At 41.6% G+C, this 24,604-nt stretch overlaps 2 protein-coding genes across 6 annotated transcripts in view; one reads left to right on the top strand and one right to left on the bottom strand.

Moving 5' to 3' along the window:
- dnm2a (dynamin 2a) overlaps positions 1-15,111 on the top strand; it is a gene marked incomplete at its 3' end in the record, with an annotated part of 39,962 nt that extends 24,851 nt beyond the window's left edge. Inside the window, exons 13-22 of one of the 5 annotated variants that reach the window (XR_013845265.1) lie at positions 668-719; positions 1,886-1,897; positions 4,420-4,530; positions 6,326-6,435; positions 6,986-7,097; positions 7,278-7,442; positions 8,241-8,464; positions 8,826-9,089; positions 9,762-9,913; positions 9,952-12,711. Coding sequence is in view for 3 of the 5 variants with exons in the window: in XM_080043848.1 (XP_079899974.1) it covers positions 668-719; positions 1,886-1,897; positions 4,420-4,530; positions 6,326-6,435; positions 6,986-7,097; positions 7,278-7,442; positions 8,241-8,464; positions 8,826-9,089; positions 9,762-9,834 (1,123 nt within the window). Of the gene's footprint in view, positions 1-667; positions 720-1,885; positions 1,898-4,419; positions 4,531-6,325; positions 6,436-6,985; positions 7,098-7,277; positions 7,443-8,240; positions 8,469-8,825; positions 9,090-9,761; positions 12,712-14,160 lie in introns of those variants that run through there. The other 4 variants (XR_013845266.1, XM_080043849.1, XM_080043848.1 and 1 more) reach the window with 4 other exon arrangements.
- A 2,480-nt stretch (positions 15,112-17,591) lies between these two features.
- Positions 17,592-21,016, bottom strand: tmed1a (transmembrane p24 trafficking protein 1a; the record flags this gene model as incomplete). The annotated part of the gene is made up of 4 exons (XM_080043343.1): positions 17,592-17,810; positions 17,956-18,142; positions 19,709-19,806; positions 20,828-21,016. The coding sequence occupies 4 exons, from the start codon at positions 21,014-21,016 to the stop codon at positions 17,592-17,594; spliced, it is 693 nt and encodes a 230-aa protein (XP_079899469.1).
- Between the last annotated feature and the right edge of the window lie 3,588 nt (positions 21,017-24,604).

Consider the following 24,604-nt stretch of genomic DNA (forward strand, 5'->3'; position numbering starts at 1 on the left):
CTGCTGTTGTGCACTGGAAACAGATGTATACACTGCCAAGCACTCGTTGTTTGTGTGTGTGCTGTACTATATCTCCAAGCGGTTTAGTGTTCATGGTTGGATGCACATAGTCCCTAGTGTAGAACTTCCAGTAGCATGTAATTGAGTCGAACGCCACTCCTCTGTGTGGGTCGTGCCGTTAACAGTAACAAAGCAAGCCCCCGTTTGTGTGAGGCTTTTCTGCGTAGCCTCTGCATGGCAAGTGGATTGCTGAAATGTATCATAGGTCAGCTAGGGCTGTTTAACGGTTCTTATGACGTCACTTTCAGTCTTGACTACAGATGGCTGGATGATGGTAGCACCCCAGGGTACAGCAACAACAGGTGGGCTAAAAGAAAGCATGTAGGGTTGCGCCCGCGACACTTCCACCCCCCATGTATGTGCATATTAGTATCAAAATGACGCTAACGTCAAACCTTGGATCTGTATTTATCTAAAACCATGTAGTTTATTCACATAAAAGACTAAAGGCTATAACACATATGAAACATTATATTGGAAACTGATAGAATATTTTTGGAACTGAAGTGACACGTGAATATTTGGTGTGTTTTAAACAGGTTGTGTTTGGTCTGTGGTGTCATAAATATTGATTTTCTTTTCTGTCAATCTTTGTGTAATGATATAGTGCCCAGCAGAGGAACACAGCTGCAAACAAGAAGAGGGCCGTACCCAACCAGGTACGTTCTGTCACGGTGTCTCAACCTTTTCACCAATCCTAGATTTAATCCCCCTTGACTGATGCTTCCAATTACCAGTCCATCATTCAACCTAGTGAATTCCACTCACTCCAGCAATGATTGATCCCATAGCCATTCATCTCTTTCCACCTATCTAAATGTTAACGATACCTCCCCCAGTACATTATTAACTATTGATTGTACCTAGTCCAATTCTTTTTCTAAAGCCTAGTTTCCACTGAGTGGTGCGGCTCGGCACATATGTATTTGCGTTTCCACTGTCAAAACTGTGAAGCGGTACCAGACTACCGTGCCCTGCCCAACCGAACTGTGCTGCTCAGTGCAAATGAGGCATCATTCTCATGTTGAACTGTGTCTATAATGTTTTTACATTGATCGTTCTCCTTCTCTGTTTTAATCAGACTGATATTTAGCAAGCTCTTAAATGTCAATGTGTTCATATAGACCCTGATACATGATTATAATACTGCTAATCAGCTTTAGAGATTGCTGTTTTTAGTGAGGGGAGAGTTGCCATAATGCACATAAAGAGGACCCTTCTTCCCTCCTTCTCTGAAATGACCATTTGTTTCCATGGCTATTATTAATTGCTGTTTGCATGTTACCCAGGCATGTTGTTGCACTGAAAAAGCAACAATTAACCACATCAGTATTATGTTTGATTTGATGCCTTGCCATTAACTCACAAACATCTTTTGTATTGAAATGCAGAATTTGCATGGACCTCTCAACTGAGCAACAATATGACATAACCAAATTGTGGTATTTTTGAAGTAATTCTAATTGCATGTGACTCTCTTGCTCTGTCTGTCTCTCTGTATGTCTGTCTCTCTCTCTGTTTCTCTCTCTCTCTCTGTCTCTCGCTCTCTCTCTCTCTGGATCATGCCTCTATTCATCTGCCTTCTCTGGTTGTCCCATGGATTCTTGCTGCTTTCTGTTTCCTCTTGTTTTTTTCTCCCTTCAAACCCTGTCATTTTCCACTTTTTGAACTTTCACTCCCTCTTTCTCTTTCATTTCTTGACTCCTCTTCTCTCATTCAAACTCTCCCACCTTGCTCCCTTGTTCCTTCTCCTTCTCCTCCTCCTACCTCTCATCTATACTGTCCCCCTTTGCTTGAATTTCCCCTCCCCTTTTCCTAACTGCAGGGTGAAATTCTGGTAAGTACCCCCGTAGATTAAAGCAGAGCCTGCCAGGGGGCAGCAGGGGTAGGCCAGGCAGAAGAACTGAGGCCATCACACACGGGTCAGTCCATATGGTTAGGGTTAAGTAGACAAAACAAACCAGTTCCTCCACATAAAGGAGTCGCTACCTCACCATAATAAGTTCTTTTACCCTACTGCAGCTCTGCGGACTGGGAGAGGTCCAAGAGGAGAAGGTATAGTCTCAAGAACCGATCACACTGTCACTTACATCTCCAGTCGTCTCACACAGTTGCCAGTAATTTGGAACTGTCATTACAGTAACACACAACTCCTTTTGTGCTCATAATTCTTGGTTTCCCCTCTAATTAGACAGTAATTGTCTTGTGCACACCATGGTTGCTACTAACATTGTACTTTTTCTCCACCAAATATAAACAAAATAAAAAATAAATGTGAATTTGTTGAACCTTATGAAGATTGAGATTGTGGCACCTTGCAATGTTGTGTTGTTATTAAGGACAACAGAGAAAGATTAGGGAAAAGTTCCAGAGGCGGCCGTGGATGCCGTCAGTTCTCATGTCTTCAGGTTTCTACCTCTGCTGCTGCCTCAGGCATGGTGACTCCAAGGTTTGCCTTGGGACAATCATCCTAAACGTTACCAGGGGACATCATGGGGAGGGAGCGGGGAGCCATAGAGTCAGTAACACACAATACAAGTCATCTAGATTCTTTGAAATGTTCTTTGGATTCATTTCTAGTGATTTCTTTTTTCTTATACTCAATGCATGTTAACGCACTTTCCAACAATTAATCTCAATTCACTTTATTACAAAAAAACCAACCTGTCTCCAAGTCTCTTGATTTGTTCTATCTGTATTCAGAGCTGATCACATTCCTCTTTTATTGTGGTGCTCGGTCATGGCTTTGGGATGTTTCTCAGTGATTTAAATCAAAATGATTTCTTTACATCTCATTATTTTCATAACCAGCTGACTCATGTTTCAGTGTTTCATTTCAATCTTCATGTTCCTTTGAATCCTTGTAGTTATTCTAAGATGTACCCACATATCTTTTTTTTTTAAGATAATTTTTTGGCATTTTCAAGCTTTATTAGATAATAAAGAGTTGAAATAGGGAGACAGAGAGAGAGGGGGGATGACCTGCAGTAAAGGTCCACGGGTCGGATTTAAACCTGTGACCACCGCAACGGAGGCCGGAGCCAATATGGTACGCGCTCTATCCACTACGCCACTGGAGCCCCCCATACCCACATATCTAAAATAAGCCACTTCATTTAAAGAAATGAGTTGAACATTTCCTAAAAGGTGTTTACTGATGTCAACTGGCATAGAAGGAAATGTTCATATCAGTCACACCCTGACGTCTCATCATTCCCTTTCTCTTAAACATTGGTTTTCAACTGACTTGCCTACAGGGGATGTAAAACTTTCCCGTGTTTCTCAAAAGGTATTTCTTTGCCAAGGCAAACAAACCAGTTTTAGCTCCCATGTCATTTCCTCCTCTTCCATGCTTATGTTGGCGCTTTTGAACTAAGAAATCCGTTTTCCCCATAACTCACTCCAGTCCTCTACTGGATAGGGAGGATAGTGCAGGAGAGTAGTACATGTAAGATAATCACCCCCATTGCATTTTAAATGCATAGGAGTCTATGTGAGAAAACGAAGAGACAAAATAGCAAAGATAGCTCCACCAAAATGCATGGCTCATTTTCCTCAGAGTGATTCACTTATCTCAAGCTCTCAGACAGATGTATTTCCTCCCTGTTCGTCTCCTCACTTCAGATGTTTACTTTGCCGTTAACATTTCTGTCCCTCTGTGAATTCTACTAAATCCACTAGCTTCTGCATTTAACCTCTATCATTGACATCTTTTTCGCCTCCTTTACCGCTGTCTTCTGCACCGACATCTCCAAATATTTGATTTAACCATGCATTTGATCCTACTTACCCTGTTGTTTTACAACTACCAGCACATAGGCTAGCTTGTATTGACCCACTAACACTAACATACCACCGTCGACCTTTGATCTTTGACTCTGTGTCGGGGCTAGCATGGTCTGGACACCATCTGGGCCGGTTTGTTGGCTTGAAGCATTTATTTTCTGTTGAGTGAAAAAGAGCAAGGACAACATCTCTTTTCAGTATTTTCAACTAAACCCTGTGATGCGTTTGTGGACATTCAGCCATCATAGTATGTATTACTGAGAATGTATTCCTTTCTTCACACAATGCTCTTTTAGTCTTACCTTTTAATCCCTCTCTAATCACTTGATATTCAAGTTAGGTCAAACTCACAGGCAGAAATATTTTCAATATTAAGATAAAAGGATGATACATTCAAATGTACAGTTACCAATCAGGTAAGCAGGTAAGGTTTTATTAGCGTCAGTCACATCTTAGTATTAATGGTGCAGCACTTATGTCATAAGCCTGTTTGATCAAGCTGTTTCCCTCCATCCTCCTGGTACCCCCTCTCCTACCACCTTCTTCTATCCCCTACATCTTCTGTCTGCACAGGTGATCAGGAAAGGCTGGCTAACCATCAGCATTAGCATCATGAAGGGAGGCTCTAAGGAGTACTGGTTTATCCTGACCGCAGAGTCCCTGTCCTGGTACAAAGACGACGAGGTGAGATGAATTTCTGTTCTCAGGCTAGCTAAAATGAGATGACACAGCAGCACATGAGATGTAGATGCTGTATTTTCCCAACTCTGGCAATGAACGGTCCTTAAGTAGAGATTTGGTGTCAACAGCCTGTGTGACTGGAGGTGTGTGTCCCAGCCCAGCCTAACCAATGTGCAGACTACTGTTCAGCTGTAGCCTGATGAACAGCTAGTCTGAACACTGGGCAGGCGGGGGGGTGAGGAGGAGTAGGCCACTGGGAGGAAGGTCCACCAGGTCATTTGGGCTGCAGGTCGCTACCCTAGGACAGTAGGACAGAGGGCAAAGAGAGCAAACATTACCCCAGTGAAACAGCCGCTCATATGGAACAGCCACATGCATTGCGAAAGGCGGAAATATCAGTACCCAAACTTCTGACATAAAAAAAAGAAAAATCTTATTAAATGCAGATTATTTTAATCAGGACGTAATGTAAAAACAATTGAACCATATTTAAACATTGCTTTCAACGGTCCAGGCAAATAAATCTAGACATGGTTGGACTGCATTCTCTCTTGGCTGACTTCAGAGTGTGCCCACCCAGAAAACTCTATTGCTCTACAGTGTATCAATATGAAAGATCTTCTCAAAGGTTGCATGCAAGGACTCGGAGAGTAATATTCAGTGCAAGGGACTTTTAAGTGTGCTGATGGAAACGGTTAAATAATTTCCAAACACTTCACTAAAATGCAATTCAAATTCTATTTGTTAACAACAATCGGAAGTGATACAATGTATAAATAGCTTTAAGCCCTACTCACCACTTCATCGTCTTCCCAAGGCAAGCCGTTGTATCTCCTGGGAAAATAAAAAGATCCCTCAAGTACACCACTACAAACCCCCCTGCTTAACTCCTGTGTAGGGGCCTCGACTGGAAACGCTGCATTTTCATGTTGATCACCTTTTTGCGGAAAAAGCGAAAGAGAGAGTGTGAGAGGGAGGACGGTGGAGGCAAACTGACGTGGCAGGCGGGCTGAAATGTTCCAGCCGGGATCTGACTTTGGAATTTGCAGGAAATCGTACTAGGTTACGGGGGCCGGAGGGGGGTGGTGTGTGTGTGTGTGTGTGTGTGTGTGTGTGTGTGTGTGTGTGTGTGTGTGTGTGTGTGTGTGTGTGTGTGTGTGTGTGTGTGTGTGTGTGTGTGTGTGTGTGTGTGTGTGTGTGTGTGTGTGTGTGTGTGTGTGTGCACAACTGTGCATGTGTGTGTAGGCGCTTTCCCACATGAGTCCTCTATCTTTTAGTGTTTGGGCAGTTGGCCATATCTGTATGTTTTATGCACCCACATAATCCTATGATATGTTTGTTCAGTATATTTAGACTTATGTGTGTTAATTTTTCTTTGCACGTGTGGATTAGTATACAGCCTTTAGTGCGTGTGGTGGGGGGCGGGTATTGTGTGGAACTGTGGGTGATGTAACTGGTTGGCTTGGTCTGTGTTAGTGCAGACGTAAATGCTTCCAGATGTCTTTGCTCCGTAGAGAAAGCTGGCACCCCATCCCCCCAGAACTCCCTCACACTCCTCCTGTTCCCCTCCTCTCCCTCATCATGCATTTCTTCATCTGAACAGTCTGGTGGTGGTCCTACAGGCAAAATGCATTCCACCATCTCTGCTCATTGGTGCACGAGTGTTACCGCTGCTGTCGTCTGTTTTCATTTCTTGTTACATAAATATATGCAGCTGCTCACTTTAAGAAGATGCAACTTATTTCCGTTATATATTACAGGTTTCTGCTACAAACATTTTTTTTGTTGTGTCTGTTAGGAGAAAGAGAAGAAGTATATGCTGCCCCTGGACAACCTGAAGCTCCGAGATGTGGAGAAAGGCTTTATGTCCACCAAGCACATCTTCGCCATCTTCAACACAGAACAGAGGTCAGGATCCTTTAAGTCAAGACTTTAGTGAATGGAACTAAGGTTGCGTTCCGAATCGCATACTTTCTACTATATAGTATGTAGAAAGAAGATTTAGGATGTCCCGATACTTGTGGACAGATTTAGGATGGTTAGAAGTACCCGGATGTCCTACTTCATGCGGCCAAGATTGTTAGTGTTGAAAAGTGCATCCTATTTGGGCGAGTCTGACCCACAATCCAGTGCGCACGTGAAGTGACGTCACATCGACGAAGCCTCCATATGAAAACAAACGGGGATGCGACGGATATAAAAGCAAGAGGCAAGATCAAGGTGCAATGTTATGATGAAATAAGAGAGTAAAGTATGTCCCAATAGTATACCTACTGCATCCTAACTAGATTCTTTTTATCGTCGGATGTAGTATGTAGAATAGAGAAAAGAAAGAGTATGCGATTCGGAACACAACCTGTATGTTGTGTTTTTGTGTCCAATGCATATGTCTATGTTTACTGGCTAAGCCTACACAGTCACAGGCATTTGTGTTTGCCTTTTGTTTCTCATTACAAAGGAACGTGTACAAGGATCTTCGCCAAGTAGAACTGGCCTGTGATTCTCAGGAGGATGTGGACAGCTGGAAGGCGTCCTTCCTCAGGGCAGGAGTTTACCCGGAGAAGGACCAGGTATGTTGCTGGGCTTTTCTGTTTCTATGGAAGTCCTAAATGATGGAATATGATATTGGTCACTAACACACGCATCTCCATATCTCTCCATTTCCACTCGTCATAATTGCTACTTCTAAAGAGAAGCAATGATATAAATGTATTTGATATATGTATTCTTCATGGTTGTTGTGTTGTCAGACGGACAGTGACGATGCGGCTCCTGCAGACACCTTCTCTATGGACCCTCAGCTGGAGCGACAGGTGGAAACCATCCGCAACCTGGTGGATTCCTACATCGGCATCATCAACAAATCCACCAGAGACCTCGTGCCCAAGACCATCATGCATCTCATGATCAACAGTGTAAGTCCAACCGTCCTCAGCAGCAGACACAAGCCATTGAAAAAGATAAATAAATCAAACCAAAGCTATTAACAAGGTCTATGGGTTTTGAAGTGTGCACTGTATTTCACTTGTGTAGAATGGATAGCAAAGAAGGCTGCTGAGTGGCTATAGAACAGTGTACACCCCCAGAGTTGAGTGTGTTGGTTAAAGTGTATCCTGTCACTCTTAAAGCTGTTTGCTGTGCTAGATTGTGGCAACATTTGGAATTTACTTAAACACTGTAAATGTTAATTTTTTTGTGGTGCTCTGCAATTTCTTGGTCCCCGTCCTACACTCCAAATAAAGTCAATTCTTGTAGAACCTCTATACAAAAACATCTGTATGGATGGATTAAAAATGACACTACCTATGTATGACAGATGCTGCGATTATCCAGTAAATGTAACACCCTTCATTTCTATATTCTTTACACAAAATAACCAAGGCTCATGATAAACCAGTGATCTGAGCTGAGATAAAATAGACTATTTAATTAGATCTTAATGTCATTGCATCATATAGCCGTGTATAATAGTGTTCAGTTTTCTTGTTAATTTTAGTAGCAACAGTGGTTATGTATTTCATGTTGACGCCACGTCATAAACTTAAGACGATAACAAAAGCAATATGTATGATGCATGAATGACCTACACACACACACACACACACACACACACACACACACACACACACACTTGCACCATTGGTGGCTCCTTTACTGAGGATTTCCAAAATTCTCTTCTGATCAGTTTTTTTCTTATTTAAACTTTGATTCAGGCAAAGGATTTCATCCACTCAGAGCTGCTGGCCTATCTCTACTCGTCTGGGGACCAGAACGCCCTCATGGAGGAGTCTGCTGACCAGGCCACACGTAGAGATGAAATGCTGCGCATGTATCATGCACTCAAGGAGGCCCTGCATATTATTGGTGACATCAGCACCAACACCATCACCACCCCAGTACCTCCACCTGTCAACGACAGCTGGATGCAGGAGGCCAGGTGAGATAAGAGTTAACCAGCATCTCATTGAACTTTAAATGCTTTAGCATAGTATCTAATCACTAACTAATCACACACCCAGTGTAGCAAAGTGAGCATGTTTTAAGTTCATGGGCGAAAAGCTCTAGCGTATGCTTTAGCCTCAGATTATTAGGCATACATTGCTGAATTTGAAGAAGCTGCAATTACACAAAACTTGTCAGTGTATATTATTTTAAATAAGAGTGTGGAACTTCCCCTACATTTCCTCTACAAGGGCTCAGAGAAGATTGCCTCACATTCACCTCTACAGGAGAATGAATTGGAATGTTTTAGATGATTCTTAACATGTCACTTTGATTCAATCATCTGCTCCTCTCAGCCCGACCCCACAGCGCAGGCCGCCCCCTGCAGCAGCCGCGGCCCCTAGCCGTCCGCCCACTGTACGGGGCCCAACACCAGGCCCCCCCATGAACCCTTCCCCTGCCTTTGGAGCGCCGCTCAACCCCTCTCCTGCTTTCGGTGCACCACCAATCCCCTCTCGCCCGGGCCCAGCCCCCAACGCCTTCAACAGCATCCAGGATCCCTTCAGTGCACCCCCACTGATCCCCTCCCGGCCAGCCCGCATCCCCCCCGGAGTACCCAGGTATGACTTCCTAACAAAATGTGACTACTTCCACCTTCCGTGTATGTTAATATATGTGTGTAGCTCTTGTTTTGTTCCATCATCTGGTTGATCACCTTCTTTAGAGTCACAGGAGCCGTTAGATGTTTTATCAGTTAGCCCATCTCTATATTAAATGTGCACTATGTAACTTTGGGTGTGTCAGAGAAACGAAAGTTATCTAAGGTATTATTCTCATATCTGAATAAACAACATTTCCTCACAGTAAAATGTGATCCCTGGAATACTGTTTGTAGTTAGAAAGCTTCCTGAAAGGTTACCGTTTCACTGTTAGCCGGGCCCACAGTTTTGTTTACAAACATATGCTAGTCTTACGTTTTAGTTCCAGGTTCCTCAAAATCATTTTGCATTGATACATGATTATAGAATTACTCAATACTAATGATTACATTTAGAGTCAATATGCTTTATAAACTAACTGCGGGCTCTGCAAATGTAAAGCAATATCCCTCCTCTAGAACTGCACAGTGCACCTTTTTAAATATTTTTTCTTGGCAATTTTTCCTCCTGAATTTTCTCTGGCTCTCCCCTTGTCCTCTCTGTCCCTCTTCTCTCTGTGGGTTGTTTTGGTTTTCCCCCTGTCTCTCTGTGAGCGTCTCACTCCTTGTTCTGTATCTTCTCTCCCCGCTGCAGCCGAAGACCCCCCGGTGCTCCTTCTCACCGGCCCACCATTATCCGCCCTGCTGAGCCCTCCCTGCTAGACTAGACCTGTGGCCCAGTCCACCTTAGTGTGTGTGTTTGTGTGTGTTGGTGTGTGTATCAGCACACCAAAAGGCAGGGGAAGGGTCTCGAGGGAGGGGGCTGACCAAAAGGCAGGGGAAAGGGTCTCGAGGGAGGGGGCTGACTGCTAGCGCTGCATAATGTGCATCGTCCAGCCGTATTCATTTTTCATTTCTTCAGGCAATGTAAAAAGCTGCTAACACCGCCTTTATCAGTGCACATGAACGAAAGGAAGCCCTTAACCACTTGAAGATTACATTTGAAACGCTGTGGTAATTGTGTCATACAAAATAAAACCCAGCTGATCTGTGAGATACATTTAGCTTTATATTTTTTTTTATTATTATTATAATAACTGGTTTATTTCTACTGACAAGATCCCCGACAGAAGCTCATTTCATAACTTATTAACTGTTATCGGCTGGCTCTCCTCTCCCCTCCCTCCACCCTTTTACATTGGCACAGATGCCCAAGTCTAGATATTTCTGTAAAATACATACTTAATCTGTTTGTTAATGTTTTACTTGGTTTTCATTTCATAACTGATTTCATACTGAAGAACAATAGCTTCTTATCACTGTTGTTATTTTGGTGGTGAGGTCGTTTGCTCCCCCCCAAGTGTTACTTTATTTGAGTGACGTTGTCCTTTTTAATGAGCGTCATAAATGTAGCTTTAAAAATGAAATTGCAGAAAAAACTAAGTATAAGAAGACACAGGGCAGGGCTGCACCAGACTGAGGGTTGCTTCATCCGCCTTCTGTTAAGTATCTTTCCAGGGTGAAAAGATGTCAGCCAGATTGACTAATATAATTCAAGCACTTGTAACCATGTAGCCTTTACAACAAGCCACTCACAGCAGGTATGTTGTCATCTGAAATAGAACACTATGCATACAAAAAAACGCAGGAGAGAGAGAGAGAGAGAGACAGAAGGCTGTCTGCACTTTGTGGGATGCTTTATCTCCACTAATTCCTGCTTGTCAAAGCCTTGAATTTAAATCCCTTTAGTTTCAGTTGAAACCCTTTGAGACCTTTTAGCCTTCGGGGAGACTTTGTATATTCCTGGATTAACTGATTCATATAGAGCAGAGCACACAGCACAGACAAGTTCAACTGGGTGAAGTGGTGGGGTATGTAGACAAGGAAGTATCTATGATTTTAGAGTATGAAGATGGTATTAAGCATTTAGGAATTGGGCCATCTTTTTCTGGCTTAGTTGTCGAGGACATTTTATTATTGCTATCAGTTCTGCTTCCATGCATTTCTATTATGATTGTATATAGCTGGCCTATACTGGGGAGTAGGCACTTGTATATCATTTAATATCAGGGTTCAGGAAAAAGAACATGCCATTGATGATAATCCAAGCCCAACATGTTAAAAAACAGTGATTATTTGATGATAAATATCTTTTGATTGATCTTTGAGGGTATTTGAACATTTCAAATCTCCTTTTCTTGAACATGTCGGTGGAGCGGGGAGTGACGTTGGGCTACTATGTGGGTTTCTGTGTTTGGTTGAATCAGTATTGGTGGTTGGAATTGTGGCGTACGAAAGCACACACTGTGTAGAGGCTGTCTAGACTGTTCACTGTTCTCAACAGAGGACAGAAACTTATTTAGCCAACCTGACGAGACAAAAAAAACAGTGAATCTGTCTAAAGCAGCAGACGGACAGTGTGCCTATTCGTACCCTGTATTTCTCTACAGGCCTGGCGTTCAGTGACAGTGTCAGAAGGAGTCAAATAAACTTTGAAAAGCTTTTTATTTTTTAGATTCAAAACCCTTCACTTAAGATCAGGGGTGCCCACAAGTGTTCAGCTTGTGAGCTACTTTTATAGTGACCAAGTCAAGAAGATCTACCTACTATAAAAATGCAAAACATATTAGGCCCTGGGGCTGAGTGGTTTCGTAGGCCCCCTGACAGTCCGTCTTACAGCACAAAACGTGTAATATTTCTTTTGATTTTAAGGTAATACTCAGGGCCTGTTAGGGGGGTCCGGGGGCATGCCCCCCGGAAGAAAAATGTGAAACTTTTAAAGTAAAATTTATCAATCTGGTGCATTTTGAGAAGAATACTAAGCCTAAATCAGATGCGTCCTATGTGAGCTATTTAGTACTATTTTCTGGAATGATTTGGGGACACAGAATTACCAAAAAGCAGAAAGAAAAAATGTACAGGTTTAAAAAATCTCTCTGTGAAGTCTCTTTCCTTTTTTTTTTAAAATACAGTATACCTCAATATAGGCCCCTGCTCTTCGTAGCCACGAAAAATTGAATTTAAAAAAATATCAAAAATGTACTGGTGCCAGATCTCTGTATGCCCCCCTACCTACTAAGGTTAGGGGCCTGTAATGAGCCAGTACATTGTTTATTTTTTTAAATAAAGTTGTTCGGGGTCTTCAAAGTTTAGGAGCCTATATTGAGCCAGTACATTTTTTTTTTTACCAATGCCTTCGCGATCAACCCACAATGCCTTAATCGACGTAATGGGCACCCCTGCTTTAGATCGTCCAAAAGCTCCTGGCACACAAATGTTAGTAAATCATGTGATAATACTTTATTGGCCATATATTGTTAAAATTCTCTTTTAACCTGTCACTCAAGCCAAACCGTGTGAAGCCCAGACTGTCAATGACCTGTATTACATTAGGTTGTGGCCATCCTGCCTTTTGTACCTAAGTAATGTGCCGTGCCTCCTTCCTTTTCCCCTCCCCTCTGAATCTGGTGGAAGGGGTTGGACATCATCCTGCAAACATCTCTTTTCCCAACCCTTGTCAAGTGCCTCTGTAGCAGTGAATTGATTTGAATAAACAACATGAACTGATTTTAGAATGGAGAGTCAATAAAGAGGTGTTGTGTACAATAAAGGGACTCGCTCTGGTGGTTGGTGTCTCTTTGTGTCCTGTGTGATCCTCTCTCTCTTCTCTTTTTTTTGGATAGTGCATAGTGCCTCTCCTGTTTTTCCTCTCCTCACTTTCCTCCCTCCATCCAAACCAATACAGACTGCCAGAAGCCTTTAAATGTTCCTATGGCAACCTTCTACTGGCAGGGAGCCAGTAGCAGAGAGGCAGTGCTCTTTACTCTCAGACAGAGCCGGCCCAAGCCTTCAGGGGGCCCTAAGAGAAATATGATTAGGGGGCCCCTCTCCAATGTTAGCGCTGCTGAAACTATAGATCTTTGTTAAATATAATTCACATACCCAGTGTTTTCCGCCAGTGCCTCCACTGTGCAGCTGTGCGAAAATATTAGACAGCCGAGATTCAGACCGTCCTAGGGTGGTCCAGGGGTATGCCCCCCCCCCCCCCCCGGAGATTTTTTTAACCTTTTTAAAGTGAAATGAATGAATCTGGTGCACTTTGAGAGGAAAATTAAGAATCTGAGAAATTTGGTGTGAACAAATAATTTGGAGACACTGGGATGAATGAATGAGAAGCTATTGAAGAAGGACACATGGATTTTCCATAAAAATATTAATATAAAATAAAATATTATGGAGGGTCCTCTGGGTTGGGCTTGGAGCTCTTGCTCTTTTACGGGACATATTTCTCTGTAATATAGTGAATGCATTTAGATGCAGTGAGAGGAACGAAGCAGAAGAACTCTGTTTCCCAGCTACTGTATCTTTTTTTCCACAGACGAGGCTGAAATAGGCTATAGACTATACACAGTGCATGGGCAACTGAGGGCAGCCCCATTTCCAAATGTTTTTAAATAAACTCAATACATGCATGGATGTGAACGTGACATGATCAGATCATTTCGGATTACCTCCCAGATGAACTGATGGAATTTTTAGGCTATTAATTATCTAGACCAAAACATTTTATTCCTTTTTTTGTATGATAACTCACATTTGCATAATATGATGTTAATATCAAACACACACAAAAAAAAAAGGGGGCCCCCCTGGCGGTCGGGGGCCCTAAGCGACCGCTTAGTTCGCTTATGCCTCGGGCCGGCTCTGCTCTCAGAACATGCCATTAGGAATATTTGAACAGAACATTATATGGAATCTTAAGAAAAAGCATTACAGCCGCTGGTAAGATTTGTCTGTTTCTGTGGCTCCAATCTCCCACCTGTACAGCTTGAAAAGGATTGATTTCAAAATTACCTTCCCCTTAAACTGCTGCTTCGATTTTTAAACACAGGTTTATGTATCTATTCATATCATAGGTGAAGGATGTCTCTAAGCGAACAGAAATTGCCTTATTACAAACACCCTCACTGTTCCAATGACTGGACTTTGTAGTACCTGTCAAAGTGCATGTCCAAAGTTTAAGAGATTAATTTTGGTTGATTCTTCCTAAACAGGCGCCCGGCTCCCCGTCGAAACCAGTGGTGATCTTGAACAGCCTGAGGTGCACATGAAAGCAGGATGACCAGAAGAACTATAGATTTTCAATTCATTCAAAAAAAAAGTTTCAACAATGCTATGACTTGCCTAAATGAGTAATATGAGAGTCAGTAACACATACAAGTTATTCATTATTGATCCATCTCACTGTGACATCTCACTGCACACATACATCTAATGCATAGATTTCCTGTTTCCCAGTGTACGCCACACTCTTTCCTAGAAGACTTCATTATTTATTTGAAGAAAAACTCATTTTAAATGGATGGCGATTGTACTATTGTCGATAAATTAGCAGATAAAGTGCCAAGTCATAAAGACACTTAAACATGAGAATGTTTTTATTATTGTAGCATGGCTCCGTTCTCTGATAAAGATAACTGCTTACCAGGTGGTAGAGCATGACTGTGGAATATGAATGATATATGACAGACACTGCTATTGAAGGCTGAGGGAGCTGAGCAGTGCCAGGAAGTCTCTGCACAGTGTGAGAAAATATAGTGGTAGTGAATGAAATGCACAATAGGTTCTGCCCTACTGCATTATGGGTGTTTTTACCAGCAAGTGCAATTGCATGAGACAGGTGATAGCAATGTATCTAAATAATGGCAAGGAAGTTACTGTTTTTGCCAAGACTAGATTGCTAACTAAACTAAACTGCCTATTTAACTTCCACATCGAGAAATGGATCCGGGAGATTGCTTTTATGACTATGTAAATAGGCTACATGTATTTTAATCACAGTAAATCTTTTAGGTGTGTTTGTGGAAAAGTGAAAACTATATCTTTTATTTGACAGTACCTCAGGTGAGGTTTTAAATTGTTTTGGTTATTGGTTTTATTAAAAAAAATTGGCCAGGTTCTGATGTGAAATGTATCTAAAATTCAATAAAAGATTCCAGTGAGAATAGCTGTGGTTGTTTAGCTTCGCCAATGACGAGAAGGTGAGACACTGCGGGTGAAAAACAGTAACATGTAACACATAAATCATAAGAACTTTGCAGTTGATTATTTACTTTTGTTTGAATACACATGAAATATCTAACTAGTTAGTAGCTACACATACCTTTGCATGTCTTTAAAAAATGAAAATATACATGTTGGTTAAAGCTAGCGGTAACATTCATTTCACTTCACAACATATTTTCCAAAGTTTGTACAGAACGTTTTAATTACAGCTTTTTTAAATTTTATAAATCAAAAAATACTATGAGCATGTCTTAAAATGCATTTTCTATATGCAACATACTGTATGAACAAAACCCTCTGTTATAACCTTCAGAAAAGTGCCTAGAACGATTATGGAAAGTTTAGTTGATTTAAGTGCTTTAGGAGTTGAGATGTGCTGTTCAGAGTATTGAAAGAAAAATATTGTATAGATAATGTTCGTTAAAGAAGGTTGTCCTATATACAGTGCTGTTTGAAAGTATGTGAACCCCTTGAGCATTTTGGAATTTTATTGTGTTTAACCATTATTAATTCATTTTATCAATACCCGTATTTTTTATATGAAATAACAGATGTTTGTTTATCAATTCAACATTTTTCTTTTCCAGAAATCAATTGTTAAAAGAGATAAAACAAATTATTTGCCAACTTTTGTATCTGCAAAAGTTTGTGAACCCTGAGCTGCATTGCTTAAATCGAGCAAGTAAACACAATCAGGTGGGCCAAACTGATTGATGAAATAGACCAATGAGAGATCTTTAGGGAAGAAATTGGGTGGCACTAGATAAAACAGAGATCAAACCAGGTCAGTTTAGGCTCACCAAAGTGAACCCATACAGGTCAGACATGCCAAAAGGGAAAACAATCTCAGAGGATCTCAGGAATAGAGTTGTGATGCTGCACATTTGTCTGGGGACAGCTATAAATTAATTTAAAAAAAGTTTGAGCTCCATCGGTCCACCGTGAGGCAAATCATCTACAAATGGAGAGCTTTAAGAGTGACTGAACATCTGCCTAGAAGTGGACTTCCTTCAAAAATATCCACAATCTGGGACAGATGTGCATGGTTCCACAATAAGGAGAACACTCAGTCAACATGGCTTTCAAGGGAGGGTTGCTGAAGAAGCCTCTGCTCTCAAAAAAGAACAAAACTGCTTGTCACAACTTTGCCAGAGAGCACCTGGAGATACCTGAAGTCTTTTCTGTGGACAGATTAGTCCAAAATTGAACTGTTTGGTCATAACCAAAACCGCCACGTTTGGGCAAAAACGCAACTCTGCCTACCACCAAGAGAACCTTCTCCCAAGTGAAGAACGGTGGGGGCAAATGGTCTGCAGAACTCCAGATGTAATGTTTGGGTTGGCTTTTACCTGAAAAATCCCTTTTCTTGTGGCGCTTGAGGATATTATTGAAGGAAGTCCACTTCTAGGCAGATGTTCAGTCACTCTTAAAGCTCTCCATTTGTAGATGATTTGCCTCACGGTGGACGGATGGAGCTCAAACTTTTTTATATGAATGTATAGCTGTCCCCAGACAAATGTGCAACATCATAACTCTATTCCTGAGATCCTCTGAGATTTGTTTCCCCTTTTAGCATGTCTGACCTGTATGGGTTCAGTTGGGTGGGCTTAAACTGACTTGTTTTTTTCTTTGTTTTAACTTGTGCCACCCAATTTCTTCCCTAAAGATCTCTCATTACATTGGTCTATTTCATCAATCAGTTTGGCCCACCTGATTGTTTTTACCTGTTCGATTTAAGCAATGCAGCTTAGGGTTCACAAACTTTTGCACATACAACAGTTGGCAAATAATTTGTTTTATCTCTTTTAACAGTTGATTTCTGGAAAAGAAAAATGTTGAATTGATAAACAAACATGTTATTTCATATAAAAAATACTGGTATTGATAAAAATGAATTAATAATGGTTAAACACAATAAAATTCCAAAATGCTCAAGGGGTTCACAGACTTTCAAAAAGCCCTGTATACAGCCGCGAAGAGACAAGGTTTAGTTAAATAAACACCTAAATGCACATTTTGGAACTTTTATTTTTACTAGTGTGAAAGAAGACATGTTATTGGAGCAAAATAGCCAAAGATCTTAAAATTGACCAGTGTTTGGATTTTTTTTTTTTGCCTGCCGTATCTTGCCTTAACATATATCAGTGCTGCAAGTATTTAATGTGTGTTATGGATATTCTGTATGTGAATGTCCGTGTGTGTGCGCGCCATTTTTTTGTATTGTAAAGGTGATTTTCTGGTGCCTATGTGGCTGGAATCACAATTTTACAAAACATCAAAGGAAGTCTTGTTTGGCTTCAATATAAAAGTTGCCAGAGCATGATGAATCAATTTTAAAATAGTGTGAACTATCCCTTTAAATTCACTTTTAGTTGTTGCTCTCTCTTGGCTGGAGGTTCAAGGAAGAGTTGTGTTGTGACTATGTGCACACCCTCTTGGTGTCATCAAAGAGGTGCTGCAGGGTGTAGATTTGAGCCGCAGCGACGGCCAGCATGACAAGCAGGTTGAGGCAGGACCAGAAGGAGACCCGCCACAGGTTGTCCTCCAGCAGGTAGCGGTCCCTGGCCTCAAAGGCCCGCAGGGAGGCCTGCACCTGGAGGCTCCTCTGCAGGTGCTGGTACACTGAGTCCAGCATCGCCTGGGAGAGCCAGAGAAGAAGGGCAGACAGGAGGAGATTAAAGTCAGTGCTGCGGTGTGTGAACATCAAAAACAAGGACATCAGAAATTCAGGTGTCGTCTGAAGGGGATTCCTGGCTCCAGCATATATCTAACAGCCCACTCACCCTGATGTCCTCCAGCTGGTACTCCACCAGACTATCTGTGGTGGCCACGTTGGCCCACTGGTCTGGGCCTGCACCTGCACTGCTCTGACTGTTGATGATCACCTCAAAGAACACTATCTTCTCAGACAGTTTACTGAAGCTGTTGTCAAAACACAAGCGGTAGTCTCCGCCCTCTGTGGGATCCACCCTGCAGGGATGAAATAAGGGTTGCGTTCCAAATTGCATACTCTTTCTTTTTTCTATTCATACTACATCCAACGATAAAAAGAATCTAGTTAGGATGCAGTAGGCATACTATTGGGACATACTTTACTCTCTTATTTCATCATAACATTGCGCCTTGATCTTGCCTCTTGCTTTTATATCCGTCGCATCTCTGTTTGTTTTCATATGGAGGCTTCGTCGATGTGACGTCACTTCACGTGCGCACTGGATTGTGGGTCAGAATCGCCCAAATAGGATGCAGTTTTGGACACTAACAATCTTGGCCGCATGAAGTAGGACATCCGGGTACTTCTAACCATCGTAAATCTGGCCACAAGAATCGGGACATCCTAAATATTTTTTCTACATACTATATAGTAGAAAGTATGCGATTCGGAACGCAACCAAAGTGTTACATTTTGGAAACGACCTAACGTGAGGTTTGTTTTTAGAAAGGGGGAGGGAATGCTGCTGTAAACTCAAACAATCAATCAACTCCTTACTTCTGGCCTGCTTCATCGTGGTTCAAGGTGGAGTCAGTGATTCTGGAGAACGCGCGTCAAAACCACTTTTGTCAAAATCTGTGAATATCTCCTCAAATTACGTTATCTGTCCATACTGTTTGTGTGCTGAAAGAAAATCCAGTGTTAATACACCGCCTAGCTAGCCTGGTCCAACTAGACCATCGTACTTCATTTCATTTGTACAGAAGGTCTGGAAGTGCTGTAATTGGAAAACGTTCACTCACTTGGAGGCGGGTGTCTGTTGAAGTTTAAAACTATTGGATCTGCCCAGTGCCACTCTGGATTAGCCAACCAATCGCATAATGTTTGGTCGTCACGTGTGTCATGAGCCGGCTTCTGGCGGTGCGTTCCAGTTGGACAGGGAACTCGGAAATTTCCGACTTCATTACATATTGTGGTCTATGGATCTACCGGTACCTGGCAACGGTAACTTGTTAGAGCCTAATGTTTAGTTATTTGGACGAGAAAGGTTGTTGGCGTCCATACTTTCGCGAGCAGATGCACTGGAACACAGACAGGTCGAAACTCGGAACTACCAAGTCGGAAATCTCCTTCTTCCGAGTATAAAAGAACGAAACTGGAGCGCGACTTTGACGTCATCGTTCTCAGCCACTCGCTCTGTTCGCTGATTGGACACACAGAAATCTGTTCGAGCAGGATCCCACTAATACGCCCCATCACCAGACTGACTACTGAAGGGAAAATGAAATTTGGCCGGATGTAGGTAGGCGGGCGGAGCCAGGCTACCGCCTAGCCTCTGTAAACTGGAATGTAAAAAAAAAATGGTTTGAAAACAAAGGGGGTCCACCGTAGCTAGCAATTTGCCTGTTAACAGACTCAGAGCCTAGACAGTGCAAAAACACTGGATTTGATTTTAGCGCACACACAGTACAGACAGGTAGCGGATCATAAGGAGATATTCACTGATTCTGACAAAATGATTTGGACAACAGAATCACTGACTCCACTTATATTTGTTTAAACAACAACAATAGCATCAAATCAAAAGCATGGAGGTGACCCACATGTGAATGCCATCAGAACTCCTGAAGTCAGAAACCAGCTTGTATCCGCTGGGCGAGATGAGGGCAAAGCCAACGTCCAGACCTGACCCAGCTATCACCTGTTAAACAAACAAATGGAGAATGATCAGTAATGCATGATAACCAGGCTCCAAGTCAGTCACCCAGAAGAACTCACTCAGAGTTATCTTCACCATTTTACTCCAGGCACATGCTGAAGCTCAAGCTATAGACTGTCTGGGCAAATGGCTGTATGAAATTCAAATTAAAGCCCTGATAGCCAAACTGAGAGACAACCCAGCTCTCATAATATGCCACAAGGATAACTGGACAGTGTGTGTATCTGTCTTTACCCATAACTTTCTCTTCTCTCTGGTAAAAAAGGAGAGCTCAATGTCCAACACAGTTCAATAGCCCTGACGTGGATTCAGTGACTTCAGAAGGTTTTATCACATCAAGCCTATACCAGATATTTCACACCATGAGGCGGCCTTCGACCTCACAGGCTAATCTAGGAGACTGTCTTTGAGAAAAGACAACCGATGAGTTGACTTTTTCTTGACTATCTTGGTCGCATCGTGTGTCTTGTGTTCCAGTGACCATTTCACGTAATCCTGTCATACTCTTCTCTGAGTCCACGCTCAGAAAGCTCCAGGTTGAGTCACAGCGAGGCATCCGATGCAGAGAGCACAGTAGCAGAATGAGTGGTGATGATGGAGGGAGCTGAAGCAACGCAAAGGTCGCTGCCATAAAATGACTAGATAGACCAATGTAAGAAACTCATAAGAGATCGAATGTTACAAAGATGACAAAAATATGTTATGAAAGTCATTTAAACTTGCTTGTGCAGGTTGCGTGTTTACCTATGCCCCCCCCCCCCCCCCTATGCCCTGTGTCAGGACAGGTATTTCCAACAATAGCGGGAGTGGTTTGTCTTATCTCTCTGCATGCAAGATTAAAGTCCAAAGCCTGCTCACGTGTTTTTCAGTTAGATATTCACAAACTTTACTAAAGCTATATCCAACACGTTAAATGCAACATTGCACTGACTCTCACTCACTGTAGACCAGAAAAACAGACAGACAGACACGATAAAAAAGATAAGAGGGAAGAATATATTACCTGGTATTCAACTTCCATGTTGTCGTTCCCTCTGGTTGTTTGGTAAAAACACTCTGTGCTGCCCGCAGGTAATAGAAATGTAAATTGGATGTCTTGGTTTTTCCCCAAACCCAAAGTCAGGCCTACCTTCAGAATGAAACATGCCAACAAACAGAGCTGTGCAGACATCATCCTTTGAGCACAGTGCATAGTCCATTTAATACACTCGAAGTTACACTCTCATCAACTTCGAGCGACTTGTTCTATGTTATACATAGAAATCAAGTTGTTTGACTTCGTATCCGTTATGGCTCACTGTCGTAATCCGACGGTAGGAAAATATATGTAATTGGTTCCTTGATCGAGGCTGAACGTATGAAGCCAGCCTCTGTGTCGACCTACCGCACTGTGCAGTCTGGACTCCAGCAGCCTCATGCAAAACTGAAGAGCAGTGCCAAAGTGCAATAAGCACATCAAGAAATATGTTTACACATGAACCCTCGAGTATGAAGGTCTGTACAGTAAGTACATTGCAGTAAATTGTATTTGTATCACTTCTCATAGACTTTTTCTTTTGCAAAATGTTCTTCTTTCTATATATTATACATTTCTTCTAACGATAATGTGCTAGCCATGTCCTCTTCAAATCGGTAGGGGGAGCCATTGGTCAGAGTAGAAAAAAGACAGGCCATGGTACGGTGGCGCTGAGCATTCACCAAATAAAAAAAAGTTTCACAGCACTCTCAGGATCGCCCCTCTCATTCATCAATAACGATGGTTGGCTGGCTGCAGGACGGCAACGACTCTGTCCGACCTTATCGTCTTTTATTCCTGCCCTAAAAGCACACTTTACTCTATTTTTACACACAATCCACGACCAGGATATCAATTAAGCATATGAGAATAATGGCCTAAATGTTGATTTAGCAATTTAGTGGTTGCGGTTCCGGTGTCGTGCCAAACTTATAGTGTGTGTGTTTGTGTGCAGACGAGGTGAACCCAGCCATAGGCAAACGTAGGCAATTGCCTTGGTTTCCGGACTACAATGGGCCCCATAATCAATACAATTATTTGAAATATGTTTTGACTGTTCATTCATTAATCAGCGATCGCATCGGGTAGCCTATACTGAGGCTTTACGCCCGTGATCAGCTGCTGAGGTCCGACTGGGCTTTTCTCCTGAACAGTCCCAGTGACTGCATATCTGCGCAAAGTTGACATGGCTATTAGGCTCATTGTCATGCCCTCCTTGTAGACGTTCTTAAGTGTTTGAATGAGTCAAGGATCACACTGAGTTTAAACGACTGCATTTAATCAAAGCATTCAATAAAACTGCGCTCCGATACAGTAACAAACAGGAGGTAAAAGTGAACTAGCCCACCGGGCATTCTGATTGGATGAGGCAACACAGTATGGTGGCTCCCGTGGACCTATAAAGAAAGGTGGCTCCGGTGGCTCATAATGAACAAACTGTATAATTTAAACAAATGCTAATGTAGCCGTTAGCACACTCAGGATCTCGTAATTACGAGATCTTTTCTCTAATTACGAGATCCTGAGTGTGCTAACGGCTACATTAGCTGTGAAACTTTTTTTTATTTGGTGAATGCTCAGCGCCACCGTACCTTGGTTATCATGGATGTATTAAGAATACTCTACTCGGAACTTTCGCTCGGGAATTTTGGGAATATTCAAAATTGGGAATTATAGGAATGAACTAAATGGTGGTCATTTAAATGATTCCTTTTATATCCAAAAATTAATCTAAACATATAAACATTATGTTTTGTCATAGGCAGACATCCATGCAAACTAACAGGCTACAATAAAAAAACATTACATTTGAAAAGATTTATTTGTAAGTAGAACTTTATCAAGTTTTGATTATTTTATGAACAATCAATAATTTCACTGAACAACAAAAATATGAATGTTGAGTAAAATATTACTGTCTGACCCAACCCATTCAATAAATTGCCTCCTATATGATGGAGGAATGCACAGTGCATGTAGGGGGCGTGGCCTCAGTACCCCTGCAGTAGGATGTGTGCCATGTGCAATTTGCCAAGTGTACTTGCATGAAATCTGGTTGTTTTAGTCAAGATTATGCAAAAATATATTTTCCCCAAATATTTATAATCACTGTTTAAGCCTCTGTAAACTTGGTCTAGTAAAAAGCGATATATGATATCAAGTTGGGTGTCTCAATAAGCTTTAAAAAAAATCTGATTTGAAGTTAAATGTTCATAAATAGTATAAACGTAGTTGAAAAAACTGCTTTTTTCAGTCTAGAACGTTTGCCAGGACTGAAATAACTCAGTCAGAAGGATTTAGTGCATTTGGTCTTTAAATACATAATGCCAATATAACGTTGTTATTGTTGTTTTTGCATTTGACACAACAATTGAACAATAATAACAAATGACAAACAAAATTGAACTTAAATTAATGTATTTAATGTAAACAGAAGTGCATTGTCTATTGCACTTAGCCTTCCCCGGTGTTGGCTCAAATGTAAAATATTGCCATAAGGGACTTCTGAATTTCTGTCCAGTCGTCTGTAATTATCCAAATAGAACAAATACAATCACATGAGACTGGCTGCTTTCAAAACGGGTAAAATGAATCAAAAGTATCCTGTAGGTTTGATCAAGCAATATTGTAACAAAAGCTATAATACTTATTGGAAATGTTTTATTAGTCACAGTGAAATGGTTTAACAAATGGTGATACATTGTTTTTGTTTATCATAGAAAGGACAATCTTCCCATCTCCTTATTTCACCGTTTTCAAATCAGTCAAATCTGGTCTTGTGCCCTCCTGACCCCTTGACTGGTCCTATATACTCTACAATCATGCAGTCAAAGAGGAATTATACGACAACCAAACAGCAAAGCAAAGCACAAGTGCTGACATTGTGGATAACAAAGTGATTTGTGCCTCTGCCTCTAAAACTGACTCAAACAAACTACAAACTGTACAAAACAGGGCTGCAAGACTTGCCCTTGATAGATCTTACAGATCAAATGCTGATCGGATGCATTCTGATCTGAAGTGGCCTAAAGTTCTTGATAGGTTATCCATTAGGTCCTTGATATTTATTAAGAATGTAAATTCCACTCGTGTTCCTAGAGTTCTCTTTAACGAAATTGGTTTCTGCTCTGATGCTCATTCATACGGAACTAGATCTGCGACAGCAGGACAAGCTGTGCTCCCACACTGTAGAACGAATGCAATGAAGAAAATTGCCTTCTATAGATCTATGTCTTTATGAAATGTACTCCCTTTGCAAATTCGTGTTACACCTGTAAATTAAATCCTATTTTTATTTATGTTAAATATTAACTCTGACTTGGCACTGAATGTATTGCATTTTGATGTGGGTGTTTGCACGCTCTGAAGCACACAGATGCCTATTTATTTATTTATTCATTTACAACTGTTGTTATGTATCTGTAATCTTGTCACTGTTACTTTTACTGTATTTGAATGTATGTGATTGATGATTCATTATTTGTACGTTCTGATTTTAATTGGACCCCAGGGGCCTGTTGCATAAAAGTGGAATAAAGATATCCAGGATGATTGATAAAGCCAGCCTTGACAAAGTCTAGTCTGGGCACTTTGGATTAGTCAATTGCATAAACGCCAATCCAGGATGAAAAGGGGCCGCTTTGCCAAGCCAGGTGTAAGTAATTATGTTAAGTGCCAGCCCACAGCTTTCAGAAGTAGACCCAGAGATCGAACATGATTTATCATCATCATCATCATCATCTTCAACCGCTTATCCGAAATCGG

This window comes from Ammodytes marinus, assembly GCF_949987685.1.
Source record: "Ammodytes marinus genome assembly, chromosome: 16".
NCBI classification, from domain to species: Eukaryota; Metazoa; Chordata; class Actinopteri; order Uranoscopiformes; family Ammodytidae; genus Ammodytes; species Ammodytes marinus.